This window comes from Scomber scombrus, chromosome 11 (assembly GCF_963691925.1).
Source record: "Scomber scombrus chromosome 11, fScoSco1.1, whole genome shotgun sequence".
In the NCBI taxonomy this organism is placed as follows: Eukaryota; Metazoa; Chordata; class Actinopteri; order Scombriformes; family Scombridae; genus Scomber; species Scomber scombrus.
Window position 1 is genome coordinate 5,272,875 of NC_084980.1, and position 24,528 is coordinate 5,297,402.

Genomic DNA, 24,528 nt, shown 5'->3' on the forward strand with positions numbered 1-24,528 from the left:
AATCACCTTCAATTTGCTCCAGATGTCCAGATTGCGAGGGGCCCTTTTTGATGTGGCGCTCGCTCCATCCTTTCCTCTTAGACGGTTCGCACAAATTCAGGCGTGAGGAGAAAAAATCAAGTGCAAAAAAGCTGACATAATAAGACTGATAGAACATGACTAGGAGTATATGTATGCTAGTATACATAGCATGTATCAGAGTAGATTAATTGATTGTAGAAACATAGACAAAGAGGATATTGCGCCCCGCTAAAATCAAATCACATCATGTTTAAAAAGCTCTGATGTTTCTCATATACAGTACTGTTGTGCCGCCAGTGAAAAATCTCATATCAGTGACAGTAACTGTGTCAGACTGTAATACGTCTGTCTGTGTATTAAGGTAACCCTCACATTTTGTTATTCCACACAGGGGAAAACATTGCATCGTACGCTTTTTAGAAATTGGCTGTTTTGCGACGACGCTTCTTCATTTTCACTCTGACACCTCGTCTTTTGTCGTCGCTTTCAAAGCTTTCACAGCCTCTAAATAGACTGAGAATCATCTTTGTTTGTCTAAGAGATTCGTCCCACAAAAGAGGGGTTTTTTTTTCTTTCTTTCTCCTGACCCTCCATGGAACCCTCCTGCTCAAACTTTTATGTATTCTTGTGGCACTATCACCGATTCGCCAACAAAGGAGGGGGAAAAAAAACAAAAAAACGAAGGAATAGAAAAGCCCTGCTGTGGGCCTGTGCAGAGCTTCAATCAAAATCCTGGAAGCTAGTTGACATGCAGGGTGTGGAGGTCCCTGCAAAGTTGTTGAACTTCTTTCTTTTTTTTTTTCCAGCAGCAGCTTTTTATATTACCTGGCAAAAAAAAAAAACCTCTTTTTTTTCCCTCTCCGCCCTTCCTCCGTCCAAAGCTGGAGCCTGCAGTTTGAAAGGCTCACTGTCCCTAGATTAGGTTCTGCTGGTGTGTATGATCAATGAACCGGAGCCGTCTCGCGGTCAGAGCGGCACAGCGGGGGTTGCAGCTACATCCCGCCAAGTGGCTGGATGGTGATAAGTTCATTGTTGTGCCTCCTGCGTGCCCCAGATAAGCCCCCAGCACGTCAGGAGTTTGCCGCCACGGCAGCAGCAGCAGCCACAACAGCAACAGCAGCAGCAGCGGCCCCAGTGTAAACCGGTTATGGCTGGTCAGACCGCTGCGTTCCTACAGATTGTCATTCCCACCTCACAGGGTGTTTAGTGCTAATTTAGCAGGCTGATTACAGAGGAAAAACACGTTTACCGCATTTAACACGCCGAGCTTTGATTCTCAAAAGACGCTGATGGCACGCCGTATTTATACAGTAGAATAAAAGTTACACAACTTGTGTTTAATCATCCTCAAAACAGCTTTATATTAACCGGAAAAACTGGCGGTTAGAATCCTGGAGGGGATAGGAGAATCAGCGGAGGGATACATGATAAATCCTTCTTTTCTCTTCTCTAAACAACTGTTGCTCAAGTACGTTTGATCAAGACATTTAAAGGGCAGTGCCACCGATTTTACACATGTTCAGCTTACATCACAGTTCATTTACATACTGGTAACAACACAGGGTAACAACAAGGACAACATAAAGAAAAGGAACAAAAACAATTTGAGACCAATGCATGCAAGACCAAATAAAAATGATAAAAACGTCCAAAAAAAAAGAAGGTTTAGACAAAAGTAAAGTAAATAAAAATACATATGGTATTATAATGTATAATCACATACATTCAGTATAATGTCTTATTAGGCTCTGGAAGACTTTTTCCCCCTTTAATTGAACAGAATATACAAACAACCAGTGATTCCAGTTCATTAAATAAAAAAAATAAAATAAAAAATAAAAGTGTATTTAAAAAAAATCCATAATAGTTGCAAAATAAAAAAAGAAAAATAAATACAAAATAAAGGCATAAATGACAGACTTCTTGATTAAACAATTCTCAGTAGATTGTAAATACAGAAATACTTTTCTTAATTTTTTATACAATATAAAGACTCAAAATGATATTTTATAGTCTCTGGCACGATGAGCCTGATGAAATAACCCTGATGACGTAACAGTGATGTCATCAAGGAACCTGCCTTACAAACTAGAGGCAAGGAGTTTGAAAGAAATGGGCATTTACAAGGTATGGAGGGTTTAATGGAAGATGCTGCTGAGTTACATTAATGTGAAATGTAGGATCAAGCTGTTTTTTAGGGCTTGAACCATATCAAGAAGCTTCATTGATTTTCATGCTTTTTCATAACTTAGTGGAAGTACATTTAGTTGAATTCCCCTTTAACCTTTTTATTCGTGTTTTAAGCACGGTGCCTGAGATGAATGATGGGAAAAAATTATTTCTTCTGTTTAAAAAAAAAAAAAAAAATGGTGAGAGCTACGATTGTGCAATATAACACTACACTCTTTCTATAATGCAATCAATATGTGTTAAAGCCTGCAGCGCCTTTTTTCTACATTGGTATTAGTCATTTTTATTTTTGAGTGTGTATCTAAGCAGCAGTCAACAGCTTTACTGTACATTGTTATTCGATCCGTGCAGCATCGATGTTTTGTCTAAAGCCAACCTTCCAGTGGATGGACATGCCTAACTGCAGTAAGGGGGGCTCAGCTGACTCCAGAGTCATGGATTATACAAATCACAAACGCTTTTCTCATGTCTTTGCTTTTTTCTTTTTTCTTTTTTCTTTTTTTTACTTTTTTGAAGTGGGATAACACAGAGGGGAGAGACTATGTTTGGTTAGAGGATAGAACAGCAGTAAGAGGAGTTAGAGTGTCTGTTCTCTACACGGGTGGAGTACGGTGTTAACTCCTCTGAGGTCAAGTACTAATACAGGTAATACACATATACTTTGTGTTAAAGCTTATTGCTTTCTAGGGAAACTTTCAACAAAGTGCAAACTTTTTATCAATAGTTTCATCATCCATCAGCTTTGAGTGAAATCAAACATTAGCTGTCCATAATAATGAAATTAAAACATGTAATTAAATATGCATACAATGTATTGAAGTTCGACTGTTATTTGATTTTGAATACAATTTATTATACATACATGGTTTGGATATATGGTCATTTGACTTCAGGCCAATTATTATATCCCAGACAGGCAAAGAGAGAAAAGAGAATATCCAATAAGAGACATGGGTGAGTCCCACCTACCCAACACTTGGTAGATACCCAATTGGCTGATACATGTCTGAATGCACATAATTGGTTGGTTTTTTAATATATGTTTTTTTACCATTTTGAAATGTTCTCTGCCTCTTAACCACTGTTTAAATATTGCTTGTAATGTGTTTTGATGAAACCGCAAGCTGAAATGTGTTGTAGTATACAGAACAAACGTATTGTTAGACCAAGTGTTGCTGGAGCTTTGACCTTTTTCGACTTTTTTCCCTTCTCCGTGCATCTTGGAAGTAGGTGAAGTTGTGCCAAAAACCTCTACTCTGCTGGAAGTCAGAGCAGTAGAAGCAGGTGGAGGGTAGAGAGGGTACTGTTTGTCTGACTGTTGTTGTTAGCTTGAATTGCTGTGGTTTTGGCACGCTTCCATTATCTCTATCCATTTGGATAGTTTTTTACTGACTGTTTGCACTGTGCAGATTGTAGATGCAATGCATGGATGCAGCCTCCTATACATGGCAATAAGCTTGGTAGGTCAAAGAGAAACCAAGGGATTGTGAGGTAATGTAATGTTTGTATTGTATATACAGTACAATAAGATTCATGTTATCAGGGGAGGAAACCTGACCAGAGGTGCTGTATCACACTGCTAAAGCAATTTACACACACCACAGTTTACAGTAGCTCTGTTGAGTCTGCGAATCTCGGTTTGGGCTTAGAGACTTCAGATTTACGACATAAAGCAGGAGCTAACAGAACACTGTTATTGGAGGAATTATGGGAAGGTCCAATGTTTTTGGAGTTCGGCCCAAAAACACTTAAATCTCACTGCTTCGATTTTGACCATTTTTCATTTTATTTTATTTTATTTGAACTGCCTTGTGTGAGTTCCCCCAAATGTACGGAAATGCAAAACCAACTTGCAGCAGTTCTCCTTTAATGAGAGTATCAGTTGTTTCTTACATAATCAAAAGAAATGTTCAACACTGTTACGATTTATGTTTTACCAGTGCAGTCTGTCCTCTATATATGTTTCCCATACTGTCTCAGTTTCCTGTTTCATCTCTCTCACACACCTTTTTGTCAGAAGAATACAGACTTCTATCTTCCATGCTACAAGAACAGTTTCCTTATTAAATGATCAGAGAGTCGATGGGGGGAAAAAAGGGAAGGAACAGTTACAGTTGTTTCAATCCTGCACACCTTTTCCACCCTGCACATGTTTCTTATGGTTACAGTGTGTCAGCCACATGCTGGCTCCATTCTGCTTGAGCGATCAGCCATCACTGTTTACCCACTGTAATAATCACTGGATGGCACAACGGTTACTCTGAGGACAGGATCACATCGGCAGCTGTTTTTGGTCCAGTTCATTTTGTGACACTTTCGTGAAGCCAGATGTGGTAAGCAGACACTTCATCCGACAGTCGGAAGAAATCTGACTCTTTGTCTTTGCCTCTTACTAAGAGCAGATAAAGAAAGAGACGGGTGTGAAACTCAGGCTGTGGTGTCGGTAATAATGCATGAGTCTCCTTACACCAGGAAACCTTTGCATTCTGCTGTTGCTGCCTGTAGTTTGTTCAAATTACATTCTCACCACCAACACACTTCAGCTCACTTGGAAAGAGATGGAAACATTTTTAGATCTTGATGTGTGCTATTTGGTACAAACTGTGATTGACCGGCAGGGTGTTACCATACCATCTACCCAGGGACTACCTTTGGCTACCAGTCAGTATAAATACCTCGTTATGGCAAATGCTCCAAAGTAAATCACTAGGAGTATGTTACGAGTTTACTTATAAAGGATTAGAAAGGTGAGAAGACATTTGTGGTGAATCTAGGGACGCAAAGCCTTTTTTTTGTATTATGTCCACCCTTTTTGTCAGTCATTTATCGGAAAAACTGCCAGGGCCATTGAACCATGAGCATCTCACTCATATATATACTTTGCAAGATGAGGAGGAACAACTAGTTATTCAGGCAGTGTTGGGGTACTTGCGCTACTTGGCAGGCATGCTGAATTGCCTTTTGGGAACGCCAAGCAATCTCCTCCCCGCGGAACACCGTGTTCAAGTATTCAAGGTGACTTGAGCAGCCGGTTCACTTTAACTGTTTTCTCCAATGCCATTATTCCTTTTTTTTCTCTTCAAGTGGTGCTAAAGGACACTCATAGTTTGGCTTGATGAAACGTGGAAAAGTAAATTGGCAGATTAAGCCACTAGAAAACATCTTCAGCCTTTGCGAAATGGTTCTAGAAACAGGCAAGTACTGTAGGGACACAAACAAGGCACTGATCTGAGGACCTGTAGTGACTTGATTTGACATCAAACCATATCTCTAGCAGTTGGTTGCTAGGTTACATTTGCAGTCTCTGAAAAAAAAGGAAGAAAACCTTTAAACAATGCTTCATCTGCTAGACAGGAAAAGACAATGCATGAAGTATAAAAAACATATGAAAGCTGATGGAGCAGGGGTTTGAGCAAAATGGGGATTAAAATCTTTTCCAACATCAACATATATTTCTTCATCTCTCAGACACAGAGATTAAAGTGTTTTCCATATCCGCGGCTCGGCACAAGAACAAATGGTGGAACCAATGAGACAGAACAGAAATCGTAATTGCTATTCGTCGCAGGATGGCAAACGGCTCTGGCGTTTGTTTGGTTCATTGCGTCCCGCGCGTGCCCTCTTTGCGAGGGCTGACGTGCATGTAGAATGAAGTCAACATGAAGAGGAGACGACCGCATTACAGGAGAGCGTTTGAACGTCCGCTTCGTTAATCTCATTCTACACGGAGGTTGACGCGCTGCTTCTTTGTTCATAAGAGAGAAGATGTGTATTATATCCAGCATGGAGTGATCTGTGTTTTTGTGGCATTTGGGGATGTTTTGGCTCAATAATGTAGAATAAATGTGTTCAACTGAGAGCTCAAGAATATGATTTCATTAATGTCGAAGTGATTTTAAATGGTTTGTTCACGAAAATGATGTATGCTGAATGTACCTCCAGCCTAATAGAAGTGAGGTGGAAGGACATTTGTTTGTGGTGTTTTATAGGATTTAAGAAATGGAGAATTTAGTGTTTGTTCTGAATAATTAGAACCACTTGTTTCACTAGAAGGAAGCTCCAAACAAAGCAGAAGTGTGTTATACACTTGGCAAAGGCTGGGTTAGATACTACTAGAAGTAATCAGTGTTGTACAATAATTCATTACAGTTCTGTGATCTAGTTTTTTCAGTAATAAGCAGTATAAGGGACTACCATTTCAAATACATTATATTTTATGGATGCTGATACACAAAGTTTAAATCTGATTACAGTCAAACAATATTATTATTTTTATGTGAACTCTTAAGATAAACCCTTTTTTGATAAGGATGTCTTAAACTTGCTTTTTAGTTTTCTTTTGTCTATTCAATTTGTAACCAAGAAAAGTACTGAACCAACATTTCTTAACCTGATCAATACCTTTTGGTGAACATAAGGTACTGTGAGTAAAGGCAATAGTGTTTCTAAATACATGTTATTGGCATTTTTGTGCTGATATTTGTTAAACTGTCTGCAGTTGTGTCGGTATTGGTGTATATATTGTCAGTTAGCTCATATTGACTGATCTATGAACCAGTCTGATTCATTAGTCTAACTCTATTCAGTCATTTATACAGTTGGTAGTGGTTTGTTGTCTTTAGAGGTGTTAGATAGAAGGTTGATATACATTTTCATGTCTATGTGTTAATTGAACAGAGATGAATCACCTGGGCTTTGTTCAGAGATGGATGGGGTGGGTCAACCCTGCAGTTAGCTGCTTGGTACCAGTCATATTTAGTGTTCTATTTCTGCAATAGTGATATTACAGTAGATGAGACGTTTGTGTGGAGGTTTTAGAGCTGTTTAATTTTTGATGGAACTGGACTGTGTAACAGAAAGTAATGCACGGACAAATCCAACTAATTACTTTTGCTGGTCAGTAATGAGAAAATAAATACAAATGTCTTTTCATTGAGTAATAATGAGAAGGGACATATGCAATGATGAAATCTCAAGAATGTGGAAATTACAGCCTGCAACAAAACAAAAGTTTACATGATGTTTATTAGTGTAATTCATATTATTCATATTAGCACCCAAAGAAAGTGTCCTTCTTAAAAGCATTATTTGGAAGGAGTAGTGCAGGGTGCAGGTAGGTCACATAAGCTGTAATTCTACTTGTACACATCAATGCATTCTTGATCTTTGCAGAGGTAAGTATCTATCTATTCCACTCCAAGGCTTCAGCATAAAAGAATCAAACAAAGCTGTAGCTGCAGAGTTAGCAGTCTCTGCTTTATTATGTTTGCCACCTCATCCAGCGACGCATCACGCCTCGACGCCTTTCATTTAAACTGCTTAGCAACCTGTCGAAACCGCTCTTTATTTATTTTTTTATTTTTTTGTGAAACTTCCACTCTTGGCAACAATGCCTTCCATCTTCTCTGCCTCGTTAAAAAAAAAATTGAATTCATCTGTGGGATCACATACACAGAAACTCCACGAGCGGAATTCCTAATCGCCGGTAAGTTGGGGGTCTCGTTGAATCTCATCAAACCCCGAGCGCCCCCATGTATTTTACAGCAGCCGCCTGCGCCAAGAATCTCCTGTGATCTCGGCTCACCTTGAAGTGGACCAACCCCCTCACAACCCCCTCTGTCCTCCACGCTCCGTGTCCCATACATAATCATCCTACATGAAATTTTTAAAAGAAGAACTTCTCGAGCAACCGCAAATTACCATTCGCAGGCTGTCTAGGTTAATACGTGGAGTAGCGTGTCGGTTGGCGACCGACTTTGATTGATTGCTCTGTTTCCTACTCTCATTCATGTAGAAAATTGGCAAGGCCCGACGACCAACACCTTAAAAGCATTCTCCAGGAACACGAGTGTTTATGTCTGTCTGTGAAGGACTTCTACGGCTTTTCATCTCCTTTTAAAAAAAAAGACTATCGTTTGTTCCTTTCACGTAATGCGGCGGCTGCTCGGACGTTAAAACAAAAGCTGCAGCCATCCAGCGTCATTAAGGAGTATCTGTTCACTCTTTATTCACTGTGTTTTATTTATGAAGCATAGGATCTTTGAGCACAGACATCAAGCCTTCTCTCTAATCACCGGTTTGGTCGATGAGATTGATATAGAGGTTTTTCCACATGTGTTAGCAGCCCGACTTTGCTGACTGCGACGTGGGTGGTGGTGGAAAGGTGAGGGGGGCGTCTTTGATGAGGATTCTAGACATATTTAAGCTGTCTCTTCTACATGTGTGTCGAGTTCACATTTCTGAGAACTCGCCTGAAGTTTGAATTTAGATCAGACCCCGATCAAAAAACAAAAAAAACATCCAACACTGCATCTTTCTCTCTGCCTCTCCATCCCTCGACTCCACCGCTCCCTTCGTCTACTCATCCCATTACACCGACTCCGATGCAAGGATCACCCACACCCACGCACCCCTCCACCCCTCCATCCACCCATTAAGCCCCTTTTTACTATCTTCCCATCCCCTCCCCTTTCTAACCAGAAGCTACGAGAGGTAGGATAGGGCAGCTTTCACCCCCCCCTGACACCGCATGAGGATGTGAGCAGAATAGTTTCAGCCTTCACCCTTCTCATACCATTACACGTTAACTCACACACACACACACACACACACACACACACACACACACACACACACACACACACACACACACACACACACACACTCACCTCTCTCTGCTGCTGTTAAATCCCAGTGCAACACACAGCTCCGTAGCCATATGGTACCCCCCTCTTCTCCCTCCCCCTTCTCCCTCTCCCACTGGGCAAACAGGCCTCAGATAACAGCACTTCTCTTAGACCGTTGTTTAGCCGCTGATCTTCCCCGAAACAGATCTATTCGCCTGTCTCATTACTCCTGAACGCCTCTGTCGATATCTTCACATTTACCACTCGGCCGTGTTAAGGTTTGAAACGGACCCTATCGTCTTCTGCCTGTCCCATGAGTGTGTGTGCTCTGTCACAATGTGCTTTTTTAATATGACATAATGCCTGCATGCCTAAAAGAGAAAAAACCAAACACTCATCTTATCAAACTGAAACACAAAGTGGGCCTGCAGCACAGACACTTTATAGATTCACTTTATATGGCGAAATTAAATTCTGGCGGGGTGTGAGCACTTATCTGCTAACAGGAAGTTCCCAAATTGAAATGTAAGAGTCAAAACAGCGGTGAGTAAGCACTCGAGAGAAAGCAGGAATTAACATAATCAAACCCTTTTACCTCTCTTATTCTTTCCTGTATGCTTATATCCTTAATGCATTGCAGACCAGTCAGGTGTTTGATCTTTTTAAAAAGTTAAAGTGGTAATTTTGTTCTAATTTTACACTAATGTCGCAGCAGTGTAGCTTTAAATTAAAGGTAGCATTAATTCTCATATACTGGCTGAGCTGAAGAGAGAACAGGCTTGTGTTTTTAACAGGCTTATAAAAGAGGCTGTTTAACAAGCACACTGCATCATATTTTAACCAGAGGCCTTAACCATTTTCTGATCCGCTCCCTTTTTAATTTGTCGTCGATGCTATTTGCCGTTACCGCAAATTCAACACTTCCTCCGTGATTACCGGTTGTTAAAGATAAATTGAGGATCATTTCCACAGCAGTAATTCCATCAGCGCAACAACACTCAGCATTGTGCTGTCACCACTCTGATGCTCTGAGTTTGTCTTCTCCTACAGAAATATTATTACATTCAGTCTCTGGGTAGGCGTTTAGTGTGCGAGGCATCTGCAGGAAGTGTGGAACATAAAAAAAAAGCTTTTATATGTTTGTGTTGGCCATGACTTTTGGATGACTTGGATATTGTTTGAATACAGGCTTGATTTTGAAACTTTAAGGTAGTTACATTGTTCAGTTTAGTTTATTTGGCACAAATTTAAAATTACACACAAAAAATGACAAAGATTAGGAGACCTGCATGGGCTTATTTAACGCCTCCACCTAAAACATGTTAAAACTTCACAATGTTACAGAAAATAATAAGACTATATAAACTAAATAGTAACTAATATATAAAATAATAACAATAAAAGCTGTGTGTGTGTGCATGTAATTGTGGTGTCCTAGGTATCCACAAGCTAAAGTTGTGGAATGATTGCATATGTGAGTGTAATAGTAGCACAAGAATAAAAGAGCCATGATGTCAATATACTGATGTCATGACACAGAAATAGATATGAACTAATATTAGCTATTATCATTTTACAATTATTTATATTCTTTATTTATATTATATATAATGTATAGTTGTAGTTCCCCTATTGCACAGCTTCATAGTCTAAAGTACACGTACACATACACAAAAGAGGACACCATGTATTTTGAGCTTGGTAACATTATTTGGCTGCAATCCACAACAACAAAACACTTCCATTCACATTGTAACTTAGGTGGATAGTCTGGCACCAACCATAGGTGGGTGTGTAATGAATCAACGTTTGACTCCAAGCATCTTCCAGGGGAGGAAACATGTTGTGTTGTTGATTAGATATTAAATGAAACAACTCCTGGTATCATACGATCAAACATCCTTTTTCTGTCCCTTAATGAGATGTTTATGTGTCCTTTTTAATGAGATGACTAGCACATTAGAACCGCTTAGTGTGTCGCCATCTGTAACGTATAACAATGGAAAAAAAGAGCAGTTTATCAAAGAAAAAGAACCTATTTCATTATATTGTGTTTTTCTAAGCAGCTATGTTGATGTCACTGAAAGGCCACATGTGTTATGAAATGACTGTATAGAGTTTAATAAGACACTTATGTGAAGTAGGGCAGGGAATGTTATCTGTACTGTGCAGTACCATAAACACATATTCTGCCATTTTACGCAATATGTGATATATAAGAGATTTAAAAAGTGCTTAGTAGTGAGGGACAACCTTTTAGCTTTTTATTTGATTTTACCTGTTTTAGAAAAGCAGCAGAGCAGCAGACTGCATGCTGATTTAAAGATGGAGCCAAATTAAAATTCACAGCACATTGCATTATGGCCCAAACCAGCATGTTGTCAAACTGGGGAGAAACTGGTTTCTGTTGCTGGGGGAGATTAATGACTCAGCATAAGATAAAACAACTGGAGGCATATAAATCACTGCGTCTGTCTAAACTCTGTGAGTTAGCTCAGAGGCAGCATGAATATACGGTGTATGGTGAATTCACACAGTGAGAATAATACACCAGATCCAATATCGGTCACGTTTCACAAATTCTAAGCAAGAGTTTGAGTTTATAGTATATCTACTCTGGAAAAGTGAAGGAATAGTTAAACATTTTAAGAAATACACTTGTTTTCTTTTCTGAGAGTAAGTTAAGAAGTTTGATATCAGCCTCGTGTATTTGCATTAAATACGTAGCAGAAACCATGACATGTAGTCTTGTATAATAATAGTATAATCTTAGTATAATTTAGTTTTAACATCTGGTGAACAAGCATCATCACATCAAACTGTCAGAAGTGTGAGAAAACAACAAGTTCTCGGTTTTAGAGATTTCACTTTTTCTTAGTGAATAATAGACAGATGGAGTTACTGTGTGCAGCTTTCTGAAGTGGTACGGTCAGCGTATGTACAGTAGCAGCTAAACTCACCATTACCATAGATGCTGCACACAAAGTACTGGGCAGATGGATTAGCTGTTGTTTGTACAGAAGCAGTCTCTACAAATGAAGTCACATAGCAACAACGGTGGTACCAACTTTGAGAAATACATAACCGATTGGAACAAACAGACATGAGTATGTTTACTATAGCAAGTAATAGTAATTTAGCCTGGTTACACGAAGGACAATTAATTTAAAAAACCTTGGTTGTTTCTTTGTTTAGTTCAAAATTCCGACAGCACATAAATGCATCATTTCCTGTTAGTACAAAACAGTAAATCAAGTCAAATCAAACCTAAAAAATCAGTTAAAACAGTTACAGTGTAAAACAGGAGGTAAAGTAAATAGATTTCTTGTATACTAACTGCAAAAACAAGTTCATTACGATGTAGTTAACTGTATAATGCTTGTATGTACCATGGACTCAGGTCACAGATCCAGTTTTCCTGCACAGTCTCTCCTTATATTCAGTAGTCAGTAATATTCAATTCTCCCTTTATTCTAAACGACATAATGATATTCTGAATAATCTTATATCTGAAGAATCTCAAATATAAAAACTGAGTTGTGCTCATATTACAATAGAATGAAGTATATTGTAGCCTACCTTTTTGAGTGATGGTTTTCATGACCTGTTTAAGCTCGGTATCCATGGAGATAATTTATTATTCCATCCATGCCACACATGAAAACAGAGAGTGTATATAGGCTGAGGATAGAAAGAGCCATACAGTGAACTTACAGTAAGGACTAGGCCATGTATCAGCTTCAGTGAAACTCCTACAGCCATGTTCACATAGCCACATAGAAACATCCACGTAGCCCAGACTGAAATATATTCAATAAAAATATTAACTTTAAAGGTTTTTTTTATGTCAAAGTCATCTCCAAACTTTCTGTCATGGTTTAAATGCTGTGTTTACTGTGTGGAGACATCATAGCCCCAGTCAGAAATCAGCCTCTCTTTGGTGTAGTCAGAGGACGGGCTTGAAGGACGACCTCAATGTGTTCACATTGGAATAATGATCTGGAAATTAGTACCTTGTCGCTCCTTCGCACTCATCCTCTGTCAGCCGCCGGGCTCTCAGCCTGAGAACCCCACGTTCACTTTAATGGCGGTTTATTACTGCAAAGTTTGGGGAATTGAGAATCAACAGCTTCCGACGTCATTTCTGCTTATCGCCGTGCCCTCTGGTGACGATTGTTATCGTCGTCTCAGCTCAACAGAGTTAAGTCAGACAGACGGAGAGAGAGAGAGAGAGAGAGAATACACTTGTGGCTTTGCAATCTCTGAGAGAGTTAACTCCAACACAAGCTGCATTTAATGTGAAGCACTTCTTCCAAACAGTTTGTTTTTTTGTGTTTTTACAAACTGTGTTATATGCATTCATTGATGGGTAAGGATGACTGAATCCTTGCCTACATTACTTTGTAAATTCAGTAGCTAAATATCTTTTTCTTTGTTTCTTTGATAGAATGACTTTCTATTAAAGAAACAGTTCTCTTCACAGCAGGTCTATTGATTATCCAGAGTATTGGGGACACTTATTCTGAAAGGAGAGCCAAAGTAAAACCACTATTGACACTGACATTTGTAATAATGTAACTCAGTAAAAATGAATTCCTACAACTTCACCTTGCACAGTATCTGTCTGACTTGGATGACTTTATACTCAACAAAGTCAAAAAGACTTGGATCTCAACTTTGATTTAACACCACTTGTTACTTCAGTTGATCTCTAGCTTTTTGACTTGGAATAATTTGATCTCCCAAAGCAAAAAAGGATAAAAATGACATCGTAACATAGAGTGCATTGAATCGATCTTCACTCTCGTAGCAATGGATGTTGTAAATCCATCAACAGCAGAGAAGGAAAGGCTATGTCTATAAGCAGGTGCACGACAAATGATACCTTTTGATTATTGCACTGAGATGGAAAGACACAAAAAGTCACATTTAAAACATAGAATAGCACACCGGATGATTTTCCTTTTAAATATAATGTTTATTTGACAAGAATAAATACACATTTCAGTAAGTATTCACTATTTCTTTACATTTGCTACACTTACTATGAACTATGGACAAAAATGTAAGTAATAAAGTGATAATTGAAAGACGTGATTTGGTGAAAGATGAAAGTTTTGGACTTTTATTTGGGCTTATATAGTAACATTTTAATCCCCATAAATAACATTTATAAGCAGTATACAAACAGTTTAAATGATTTATAACGCACTATGACATAGTTCTTATTAGATAAAAGTGCTTTTGATAAATATCATAACTCCTACTGTGGCAATTGGAAGTTGGTATATAAACAGCTGATAATAGAGTAAAACACAGCTGTAATGATATGAAATATGCCTTTTTGACAAATACTGTGCATTAATACATTTAAATGTCCTTTGCTCAGAACTACAGCATAGTTTGATATAAACCATTTATAAATATGCATATACTGCTAATAAATGCTAAAGAGAAGGACTTCAAGTACAATTTCTAATGCTAATTGACCCAAAATATATGCATCATAAACACTTGATCAGAGAATTTAATCATAAAAAAAAGCTCTTAGTGAAAGTTTGCATTGAGTTGGAGCGGCTAGATGAACAGCGAGTAGACTGTAGGTCGAATCAGGACTTAGGCTTTCTATTCTATCCACCTGCACTGTGTCAGAAAAGGTCAGAAAGCAGATATTTCATACCTATCTCAACATAATGAAAACTATCTGCATGGTTAGATCCCACTAGAAGTAAATGATCAAACACAGTATTTTTCTTCTTTCTTTGTGATAGGGGTGAACTGAACATCTCACATTGTACTGACAGTAGACACAAAGAGAGCCTCGCTGACGTCGATGTTAGCAGTAATCTGTAGCCTGAAGAAGCCAGAGGGCCTGTATGAATGTGCCGCATCTCCAGTTTAACACTGAGCCCCTCATCTTATCCACAAGCACTCTCCAATAAGATGAATGATTTTATTCCTCAACTGACACTTCACTGTGATGTTATTGCCTGGAACAGAAGACAACCTCCCCGCTGGGTGCTAAAATCTGACAGTTTTATATTGCTGAATTCTCTAAAAAATAGAAACCGCTCCAAACAGACTGCTTAACAGCCATTTGTATACTTCTGTGTAGCATAAATCTCACCACATTACTGTAAGCATTGCATTTTTTAATTCTCAAATCCCCTGTAAGGATTTTTCTAATTACATCAGCTGTGCGAGGATAAGCAGAGGTCTAAGTGGCTCGTGACTTGGAGATGGAGAAAAAGATTTTATACTAACTTTGTCATCTCATTTTAATGCAAATGTGAATGTAGGCTTGCCTACCGACAATACTCGTGTAATAAAAACGAAACATACTGTGGAACCGTAGTAATCTATCACTTTCCGGCAGCCCGAGTGCCCCTTACAGTCAATTAGGGAATGGAGAAAAAAATGTGCTTTGTGCTGAGACATTTGTTTATGCTTGGATTAGGCTTTCAAAATGCTTAAGATAGATACTTTTAAAGGAATTGAAACGCCTTTTAAAGTAAAAGGTCTGACCAATCTGCATTCAGGGGAGCTCCGCTAATAATGGGGCGTAATCAGATTACCTTGATCCATTTGAACGCTGGTAGGTGGCCCCTCTCCACCACTCCTCTCATCCCTTCTGACATTTTCCTCTCTCAGTCTTTCACCCTTTATTCCAACCCGCCGCCCCCCACCTGCCTCTCCACCGGGTGGTACCGTACAGGGTCCCGTGCAATATAAGGCAACATTCTCATTAATCCAGCTCTCATGGCTAACTAGTCCCCCGAGGATAGAGAGATAAAGAGAGCACACTTTTTTTTTTTTTTTTTTTTTTAAAGTGCCCTGTCACATTGTGGAACATCATTTGCATTTAGGTTAAAAACCAGCCGGGACTCTTAAATCTTATTTATGGGTAGAGGGAACTCCTTCACTACACTGCAGCATGGGGGCATCAGTTATTGTCAGACCCAAACCTTGTTATAATCTCACCATTACAAACACACACACACACACACACACACACACACACACACACACACACACACACACACACACACACACACACACACACACACACACACACACACACACACAAACACAATGTTGTGACACAGTAAAAGCATTAGGCGTGTTTGCTTTGTAAACAGGTTATAATCTATATCGGGGTTGTGGCTATTATCCAACATGCAAGTGTTTCCTCTGCCAGTAATCAGTATAATGGGCTGTCTGACAAAGAAGGCGGTGTAGCCTCACACAGCGTGAATGGCGAGGGACCGCATTGTAATCTTCTGCATGAACAACATGTGCACAAAATATTAATGCCTGCTCTTACCATGAATACTTTAGGCCAGGTAAGTGCTTACATGCGTGGTGTACAGAAGGTGAGATGGCAATTTATATGTGAACGTTCTCAATTAGCTAGGTGCTTGGGAAAAAGCCTGGGAGATGAAAAATGGATGGGATAACAACATGGATGTATTGTAAGAACAGTTGTCAGCTGATTTTTTTCCCCAGTGGTCACTAGCGATACTGCGGCCCAAAAAGCATTTTCCCCAAAGACCACCATTGTAAAAGAATGTTGAGAGGATACCTTGAACAGCAGACAAAATCAATAATGACTCTTTGTATTATGAATTTTTGATCAATGTAGGTTTTATATTAATAAAACCTTTCTCGAGCTGAGAAAAATGATTTAAAAATCCATGATGTCATCACAAGGTATAGTCTGTGGGTCGAGCTGAAGCTTGTGGGCAGAACCAGTCAGGGAAACTCTACTGTGTATAGTCAGTTGGTCACATAATGTGGAAGTAAAAGCAAAAGTTAGAAACTCTTTTTTGCGTATGCGCCAGCCGAGCAATTCTAATTGGACTGAATGGACGCCATTTTTGGTCCATCCATGGATAAGAAGAGTCTACAGCCATGCTAGCAGGCCTGTGAGGCTGTGCTAACATGGTGACAATGTATTTGACAAATGTATTTGCATGTACTTGGCAAATTCAGGTTATTACAATTGATTTTGAATTGAATGTTTGTAATCAACTTTTATGGCATTCCAGTAGCTGTTGAGTTGTTTCCCTCATGACCACAGATCATCTGGGAACCATGCAAGTATGTACCAAATTGTGTGCCAGTCCATGTAGTAGATGTAAGTAAGTATTTTATTGGATAAATAAGCTGTATATTGATCAGAGGAAAGTTTAAGGGATCACCAAAGTCATTGAGATTCATCCTCATGGGACCATGAATGTCTTCACAAAGGTTCTTGGCAGTCCATTCAAATGTTGTAATGCTATATCAGTCTGGACCAAAATGTTGGGCTGAATGGCTGGGTATGATTGTCCCATGTATGAGCTTAACATTTGGCGTGACATCGAAATAAAAATGAATTGTTTATTGTAGTGATTTGGTTTTGCTTTTCCTTACAGTTAATGGACTTTTTCATAATGGTGCTGTGGAGGTCAATGTAGGATGTATTATAAAGTAAGGGTGACGGGAAAATCGATTCTTAGATGCGTTGTGATGCATATGTGGAAGATTCTGCATCAAATCACACATTTCATCACATTGTGATACTGATTTTCTAAATGTTGATAAAAAACGTGATGTTGACGGAACGCAAAAGGTGGAACTCAACTGTGTGGGCGGTGCAGCACCTGGACAGTCTATAGCGTGCATGCTAGAGTTATTTTTCAGTTCATTTTCAAAAAAGGCACCAGGTGCAAGTTTTTTAATTTTTTTTAATTTAATGAGTAAATAATTACCTTCCTGAGTCAAACATACTGTGGACTTTCTACACCGTCACTCAGAGATTAACGTTAGCGGGGGTGGAGCAGTGAACTCCAGCTGTAACAAACTAGCTAAGAAACACACATTGCAGCACAACTTAAACCAACTCTGAGATGAAGAAAATGACTCAGTGCTCAGTCCGTTTCACCTCAACAACCCAGCAGCTGCTCAGTGTCTTGGACAATGACGGCTTCACCCACAGCTAACGGTGCAGAAGAGAGGCTGCTCTCCACTGCTGGAGACACTAATAACACAGTGGAGCACTCCCCATGTTGTTACTATTTTAAATTGAGATTAGAATCAAAAATCCAATCAGTCACCCAACAATCAGAATCAAATAGGAACGTTAGATTCCCACCCTTATTAAAAAGCTCCAAAAACACTAGTAGTATATATCCCATCATACAATAATATTTTGTGGGGTTGTGGGGTGTGCATTAGACCCAAACATGTCCTTCAAACATGATCCCAGTTTGTAACACAATCTTTCCATTAGAAATATGTCTTCTCAAAGGCCAAGACTTTATGTTAAACTTTGATCTTTAATCATTTAGGTAATTGTAAAGCAGGCGTTATAGACACAGATAAAACAGGATAAAGAAGTGAAAATAATTGATAGCTTAGAATCCTTTGAGAGCCACATTGTGCAGGTGCAAAGGTGTAACTGGTTCCATGTTCCTCAGGTTTAGCACAGTGTAAAATCCTTTGCTGTGATCAGCAGGAAAATCTTGCTTGCCACCACATCTTCAGCAGTAATCAGTGTAATGGTGTTGTGCAGCATGGGCTTAGACTGTGTGTGTGTGTGTGTGTGTATATATATATATATATATATATATATATATATATATATATATATATATATATATATATATATAGACCTCTACTGTGAAGTGGGTTGTGTGATGTGAGAGCTCGATGTCGTGTGAGTTTCATTGCTGCACCTCTTTACCTCTACGCCCTCCCCGCGGCTTTCCACCCCTTGTTGTTCCCGTCCTAATTCTCATCTCCCATGCTAACACAAGTTCCTTAACTTACTGTTTGAACCTCTCACTTCTGGACTTTTTCTTTTGATCAAGCATAATCCTCATTATTATTTACAGACAGCGACATCTCCCTGCTACCACCGCACGAATAAACCAGAGCGCAGTATGGACTTTGATCAATTATGGACTATTCACTAATGGAGTGTGTCCCTTCAGTGTACTCCCCCCCCCCCCCCCCCCCCCCCCCCTCCTCACTCTCCCCTTCTGCTCTGCATTGTGCTCATTCTACCTCTCTGTTAAGTTCATTGTGACACGTCTCTATATAAAAAAACAGCTTTAAATAATTTCTATAGTAGACCACAAAAGCTTACATGTATAGATAATAGATGTGTGTACAGCACTGTGTTATGCTAGTAATTAGTGTAATAGTCTATTGCAGTGGCAGAGGGTCCAAAGTAATCCATAAACAGTATGAGGATGTATACTTTGTACCATCCAGTAAATATTGGCAGTAAACAGCAAATTCCTTATTAGGATTTTGTAAGTGAATGTTGGACTTGGCTACAAACACAACTGTAAACCAGGAATTACACAATGCAAATACACTGAGTAGATAGTTCTATAAATGCACAAGCAGGACATGTAGCTGTATAATATTTATTTATTTTTTCATTGTCACTCTGTTGATTTGAAATGAAAGAAAATGTGATCTAGAATTCCGTGTTATTCAAATTTCATGCTTCAAATGAAGCTGGACCAATGGCCTTCAAGTGCCATTAGATTTTTTTTGTACAGTAAACCAATTAGAAAAATGCCATGCTGTCAAATCTTGAAGAAATATGTTTTCCTCATAAATACAGTCCATAAATAGTTTATCAGTGTGTGTGTGTGTGTGTGTGTGTGTGTAATACATGTAGTCATTCAGTGTTATTGTTTGATTTTATTTACATGACATCTATACGTACAGGGTTTCTGTGGTTAAGATTGTCACTAACATTCGAAGAGCTGATCCACCTTAAAGGAGTCCACCTTAAGTTGTTGCCAGCTTCAGGACTAACCTCCTTCACTTCGACTGGATGACCAGCAAGACACAGGAACTTAGCTTAGGTCTTGATGAGTTGTGGCATTTATTCAAAGACAAATAGGCTAAACTGTACACAAGCTTTACTCTCTCTCTTTATCTCTCCACCACACTCTCTCTCTCTCAACCACTCTCTCCCTCTCAACCACTCTCTCTCTCTATTGCCCACTCTCTATCTCTCTCTCTTGCCCACTCTCTCTCTCTCCCCACCACTCTCTTTCGACCACTCTCTCTCTCGACCACGCTCCCTCTCTTTCGACCACTCTCTCTCTCTCGCTCTCGACCACTCTCTCTCTCGTTCGACCACTCTCTCTCTCGCACGCGCGCGCTCTCGACCAAACTCTCGACCACTCTTTTCTTGACCACTCTCACATACTCTCTCTCTCTTCCTCTCTCTCGACCACACTCTTTTCTTGACCACTCTCACACACACACTCTCTCTCTCTCTCCCTCTCAACCAATCTCTCTCTATCTTGACCAGTCTCTCTCTATTTAAACCACTCTCTCGCTCTCTCTCTCTCTTTCGACCACTCTCTCTCTCTCTCTCCCCCATCATCTCTCTCTCTCTCTCTCTCTCTCTCTCCGTCTCTCTCTCTCTCTCTCTCCCACACTCTATACACAAATTGTATCATTATTTTTTAATCCCCAATACTTAGTCCTAGCAGGGGGTCAGCTCAGTGGCAGAAACCCTGATATATGTTTTACTTATTAAAATCCTCATTCAGAAATTGGCTAATTGAGAGTTGTGTTAATGCTGTTATTCTAAACGTGATCTATCAGAACAGGAAGTAGTTTATGAAAGTGAGTAAATGATCCATGAGGTGTTTATGTGAAACTGACAAAAAGTGTGAACACAATCATTAACTAAATATAGCTTATGTTCTAGTAATTAAACATAGAGTCAGAAACATGTCATTCATTTACATGGTGTGAGTTCATGCTATCAAAGTAGAATGCCAAACACAGTCAAAAATACATCCAGATGTTTATGTTAGGCTGCACTTGGAAAAACATTTTTTCAATGTAATTCCTGTGTAACCAGACACTGGTTAAGAACATCTTTTGATCCCAGCAGCAGACAGTTGGAGCAGTGTGATGGTGGGGGTGGAGGTGGAGGTAGGATTCAGTCTGGAGCAGCGGTTGCCCTCTCTGTGATCTCCGTTTGGATTTATGTCTTCCAGTCTGCACTTTTACTTCTCTGTGACTTATGAGCCTGATGCATCTGTGCTACTCCTCTTCACACTTACATAATAACAATATTACCCATAAAGCTTTGTCATGCATCCATAATGTTTGCCATTTCTGCACTGTGTGTGTGTGTGTGTGTGTGTGTGTGTGTGTGTGTGTGTGTGTGTGTGTGTGTGTGTGTGTGTGTGTGTGTGTGTGTGTGTGTGTGTGTGTGTGTGTGTGTGTGTGTGTGTGTATATCACTAATATATCAAACAGCTAGGACTGGGATGTATGGTGCAATGAACTGAAGTATGACACAAAGTAGTGTTTCCTTTATGCTCTGCTGCTGCCATAAAATCACTGTTTACTAATCTTTATGATCATTGATGTTTAACATTATTTCAACAGTAGAAGCTGATAGAGGAGTGTTAGGTATAAGAAGGGATGCTGGCTATTAACAATATGGAGACAGATAACGTTCTTAAGCAGCACTTTTACTGATTTCAACTGTATGTCAGCAACTTGTTTATTAAGTCACATGTGACTGAACCAACCAATCAGAAGCTAGAAGGACTTAGACTACACTAAATGAGAGAAAACTACTGAGATTTATTTGAATTATTGGAACTGTTTACAGATGTGGATGTGAATATTTTAACATGTTGATATGTACATACGGTAATAATGTATAAACACACATATGGACATACTTAAGTGTGTAAATAATGAACTGTTTTAACATTTTAAATATTTAGTAAATTAATTTACATGTATGAATTAACTTCTGAAGCTTATAATAATATACAAGCAACATGCTAAGATTTTGTAGCATCAATTGCTAAAGTTCCCCTAATTGGCAGATAGAACATTTTCACAATCATGTTCCTCAGGTAATATTATATAATAATATAGGTCTATTCACTTCAAATTCAGAGAGGTCCAGGTAGAGGAAATGTCCTCTAACCCTAACCTTGTGCAGTTGTGTCAACATCTGTATGTAGTCAACACCTGACTGTAAATCAAATATTTTTAAAAAGTACAATTCAATAATATTTCAACACTTATTGCCAGTTTTCACTCTGAACTGGTAAGATTATAAATAATAATTACTTAAATGTTCTTTTCTCAGTTCAAGTATAATAAAGGCAGCGTTAATTTAATTTAGATAACAAAGATTTTAGAAAATGAGCGTCTGGAAATAAAAAAAAGCATTTTAGAACAATGAAATAAAAAGTGTAGTGTCAGTTTCCCTCTCAATTAATTTGATAATAAGCGATCTCATCATCTCTTAACAACTGAACAGCTTTAACACCTGCGTCTCTCTTTCTCTCCTCTTATATCCCACTCTCTCACTTCCTCTTGTCCAGAGAGAGAGAATTAAGATGGACTTTAAATCTGAAATGTGTGTGTGTTTATTTTCTGTGACTTCAGTTTGGATTCAAGTGGGTATGTTTGCTCAAAAGCTTTGTGCTCTGTCTCATCGTGGAGCTTCACACTCTACCCTCTCAGAACAAATGAGACAAAGTGGTTTTGAACTTCCTGTGATAAAAACATGGAAGAATTTGTCTAATTTTGATTAAAAGCTCATTTTCGCTCTTAACTTTTCTTTTATTCAGAGCACACTGTTTGACAATTCTCCTCCCTGACTCGGTAATTACTAAACTCTCCCGACTGATGTCTCTCGTCTCGTCTCACTCGAGTGGCGATGCTTATCGGAATGATCAGATTTGATTGGCTGGGTAGAATCACGTGAGAATAAGATACAGAGAACCTCAAAGGCAGACTCTTGTTTCCAGGAACATTAGAGACTTTTCTATACCTACTTTTGACTTAAATGATCCAATGAGACATTACTGTTTAAATGAGAAACTGTGATTTTGGACCTCTAAATTTCATTATTGTCCTTGGACTTCAGGTTGGTGTTCTAGGTATTTAGGACAGGTGTTGGGCTGCATCTGTCCTGAGTTACATTACCAGTAAAAAAGTGGACGATTTGACTGGAAGGATTGACCACACTGATTGGCTGTGTGTTATTTAGTGTCTGTCTGGTTTTAAATCATAATGACTGAAGCTAAACCATCTCTATTTGCTGCTTAAGAGCTCAAAGTTAAGTGGATCCTCTTCATGATGTTGGAAATGGTTTCTGGTAAATGTGTTGTGGTTTTTTTTAATCCTCTTCATCCGTCTCTTGTGTCTGACAGAGATCTCCGGGAACTCGGAGGACATCCCTCTGGTCCGATGGAGGCAGCAGTGGCTGGAGAACGGCACTCTGCTCTTCCACATCCACCACCAGGACGGCAGCCTGAACCTCCCAGAACCCACCGATGATCCGGCCAACGATTCGGCAAAGGAGGAGCTCCGTATCCTGCATATCTCCGTCATGGTAAAACTCTACGTTCTGAGGCTGGTTTTTACACAAAGCAGCTACAAAAAGGAAATAGTTCAGCTTTTCTTTTGACACGTAGGCACACAAAAAAAATCTTTAATTTGCAAAATGAAAACAATAAATTAAAGAAATTGCTTTTCTCTTATTTTATAAAGATGGATTTAAATATGGACTGTTTTTTAATTGTGGTTGAGTTATTCTCCCCAAAGCTTAAACACCCTCACAGATATCATCTCTGTGATAAGACGACATTCACTTTATCTCCCTCTTGTTTTTGTTACCCTGTGTATTTCAAACAAACGGCTGACTTCATACTTTTATCAGAGTAAAGGTTTTTTTTGGGGGAGCAGATAAATCCTGCAAACGTCTGTCATGGAACAACAGCCTTTTCTTTTTTTACTGCTACTAATAGCGTCTCATTTACAAAACATCTCTCTCTCTCTGCTTTAATAGCTCAACCTCGCCCCCCATAATTTCTATGATATTTCAGTTGTTTTTTTTTAAAGCAAAACCCTGCCACTGTCACCTCCCAGCCTGAGTTGTTTATATTGAACGCATATTGAGCGTGTGGCGTGCTCTCTAGCCTGCTGCCACAGGGCGCTGACATGTTCAATAAAGGGATAAGCCCCAAGAGGCCGTGGTTTACAGTGATTTTCAGAACGGCAAAGTGTTGTTAGGAGTGATGCGGGGCTCGATGCTGGGATGGTTTGTCACGTCCTTCTCTGCAAAGTTTTTTCACTACATCAACAAAAACATTGTTGCTAGTGATAAACTGTGGGATCTTTCAACAGACACCAGGACCGGCTGATCGGTGGATCATTGATGTACCAGTTAAACCCCACACATAGACCAACAGAACCACTGACACTACAGGAGTGGTGTCCAACCCTGCTCCTGGAGAGCTAATGCCCTGCATGTTTTAGAAATCTCCCAACTCTAACACAACTGATACTAGTAATTAACTCGTTATCAAAACCTTGACAAGCTTCAGCTGCTTGATAATGAACTAATAATTAGAATCAGGTGTGTTAGAGTGGGGAGATACCTAAAACATGCAGGGCAGAAGCTCTCCAGGAGCAGGGTCGGAGACCACTGCGCTATAGGGTTCCCTTTCCCATTGTTCACAGTGCAATAAAACTGATTGAGAGTCTTTAGCTCCATTTTTGGTGATTGATGTAAAATAAATAGTCGGACCTCTCTCGGCACAACATGTCTAAGAACAACAAACATACCACATAGTCCGGTTATGGGCCCCAACTTTGTTTCTTGACTGTTTACAGCGCTTCTGTATCAA

At 39.2% G+C, this 24,528-nt stretch overlaps 1 protein-coding gene across 1 annotated transcript in view; it reads left to right on the plus strand.

The window, feature by feature from the left end:
• astn1 (astrotactin 1) overlaps window positions 1-24,528 on the plus strand; it is a 395,016-nt gene that overhangs the window by 50,441 nt on the left and 320,047 nt on the right. Inside the window, exon 2 of the mRNA XM_062428582.1 lies at window positions 23,050-23,231. Coding sequence (XP_062284566.1) covers window positions 23,050-23,231 — 182 coding nt within the window. The remainder of the gene's footprint in view (window positions 1-23,049; window positions 23,232-24,528) is intronic.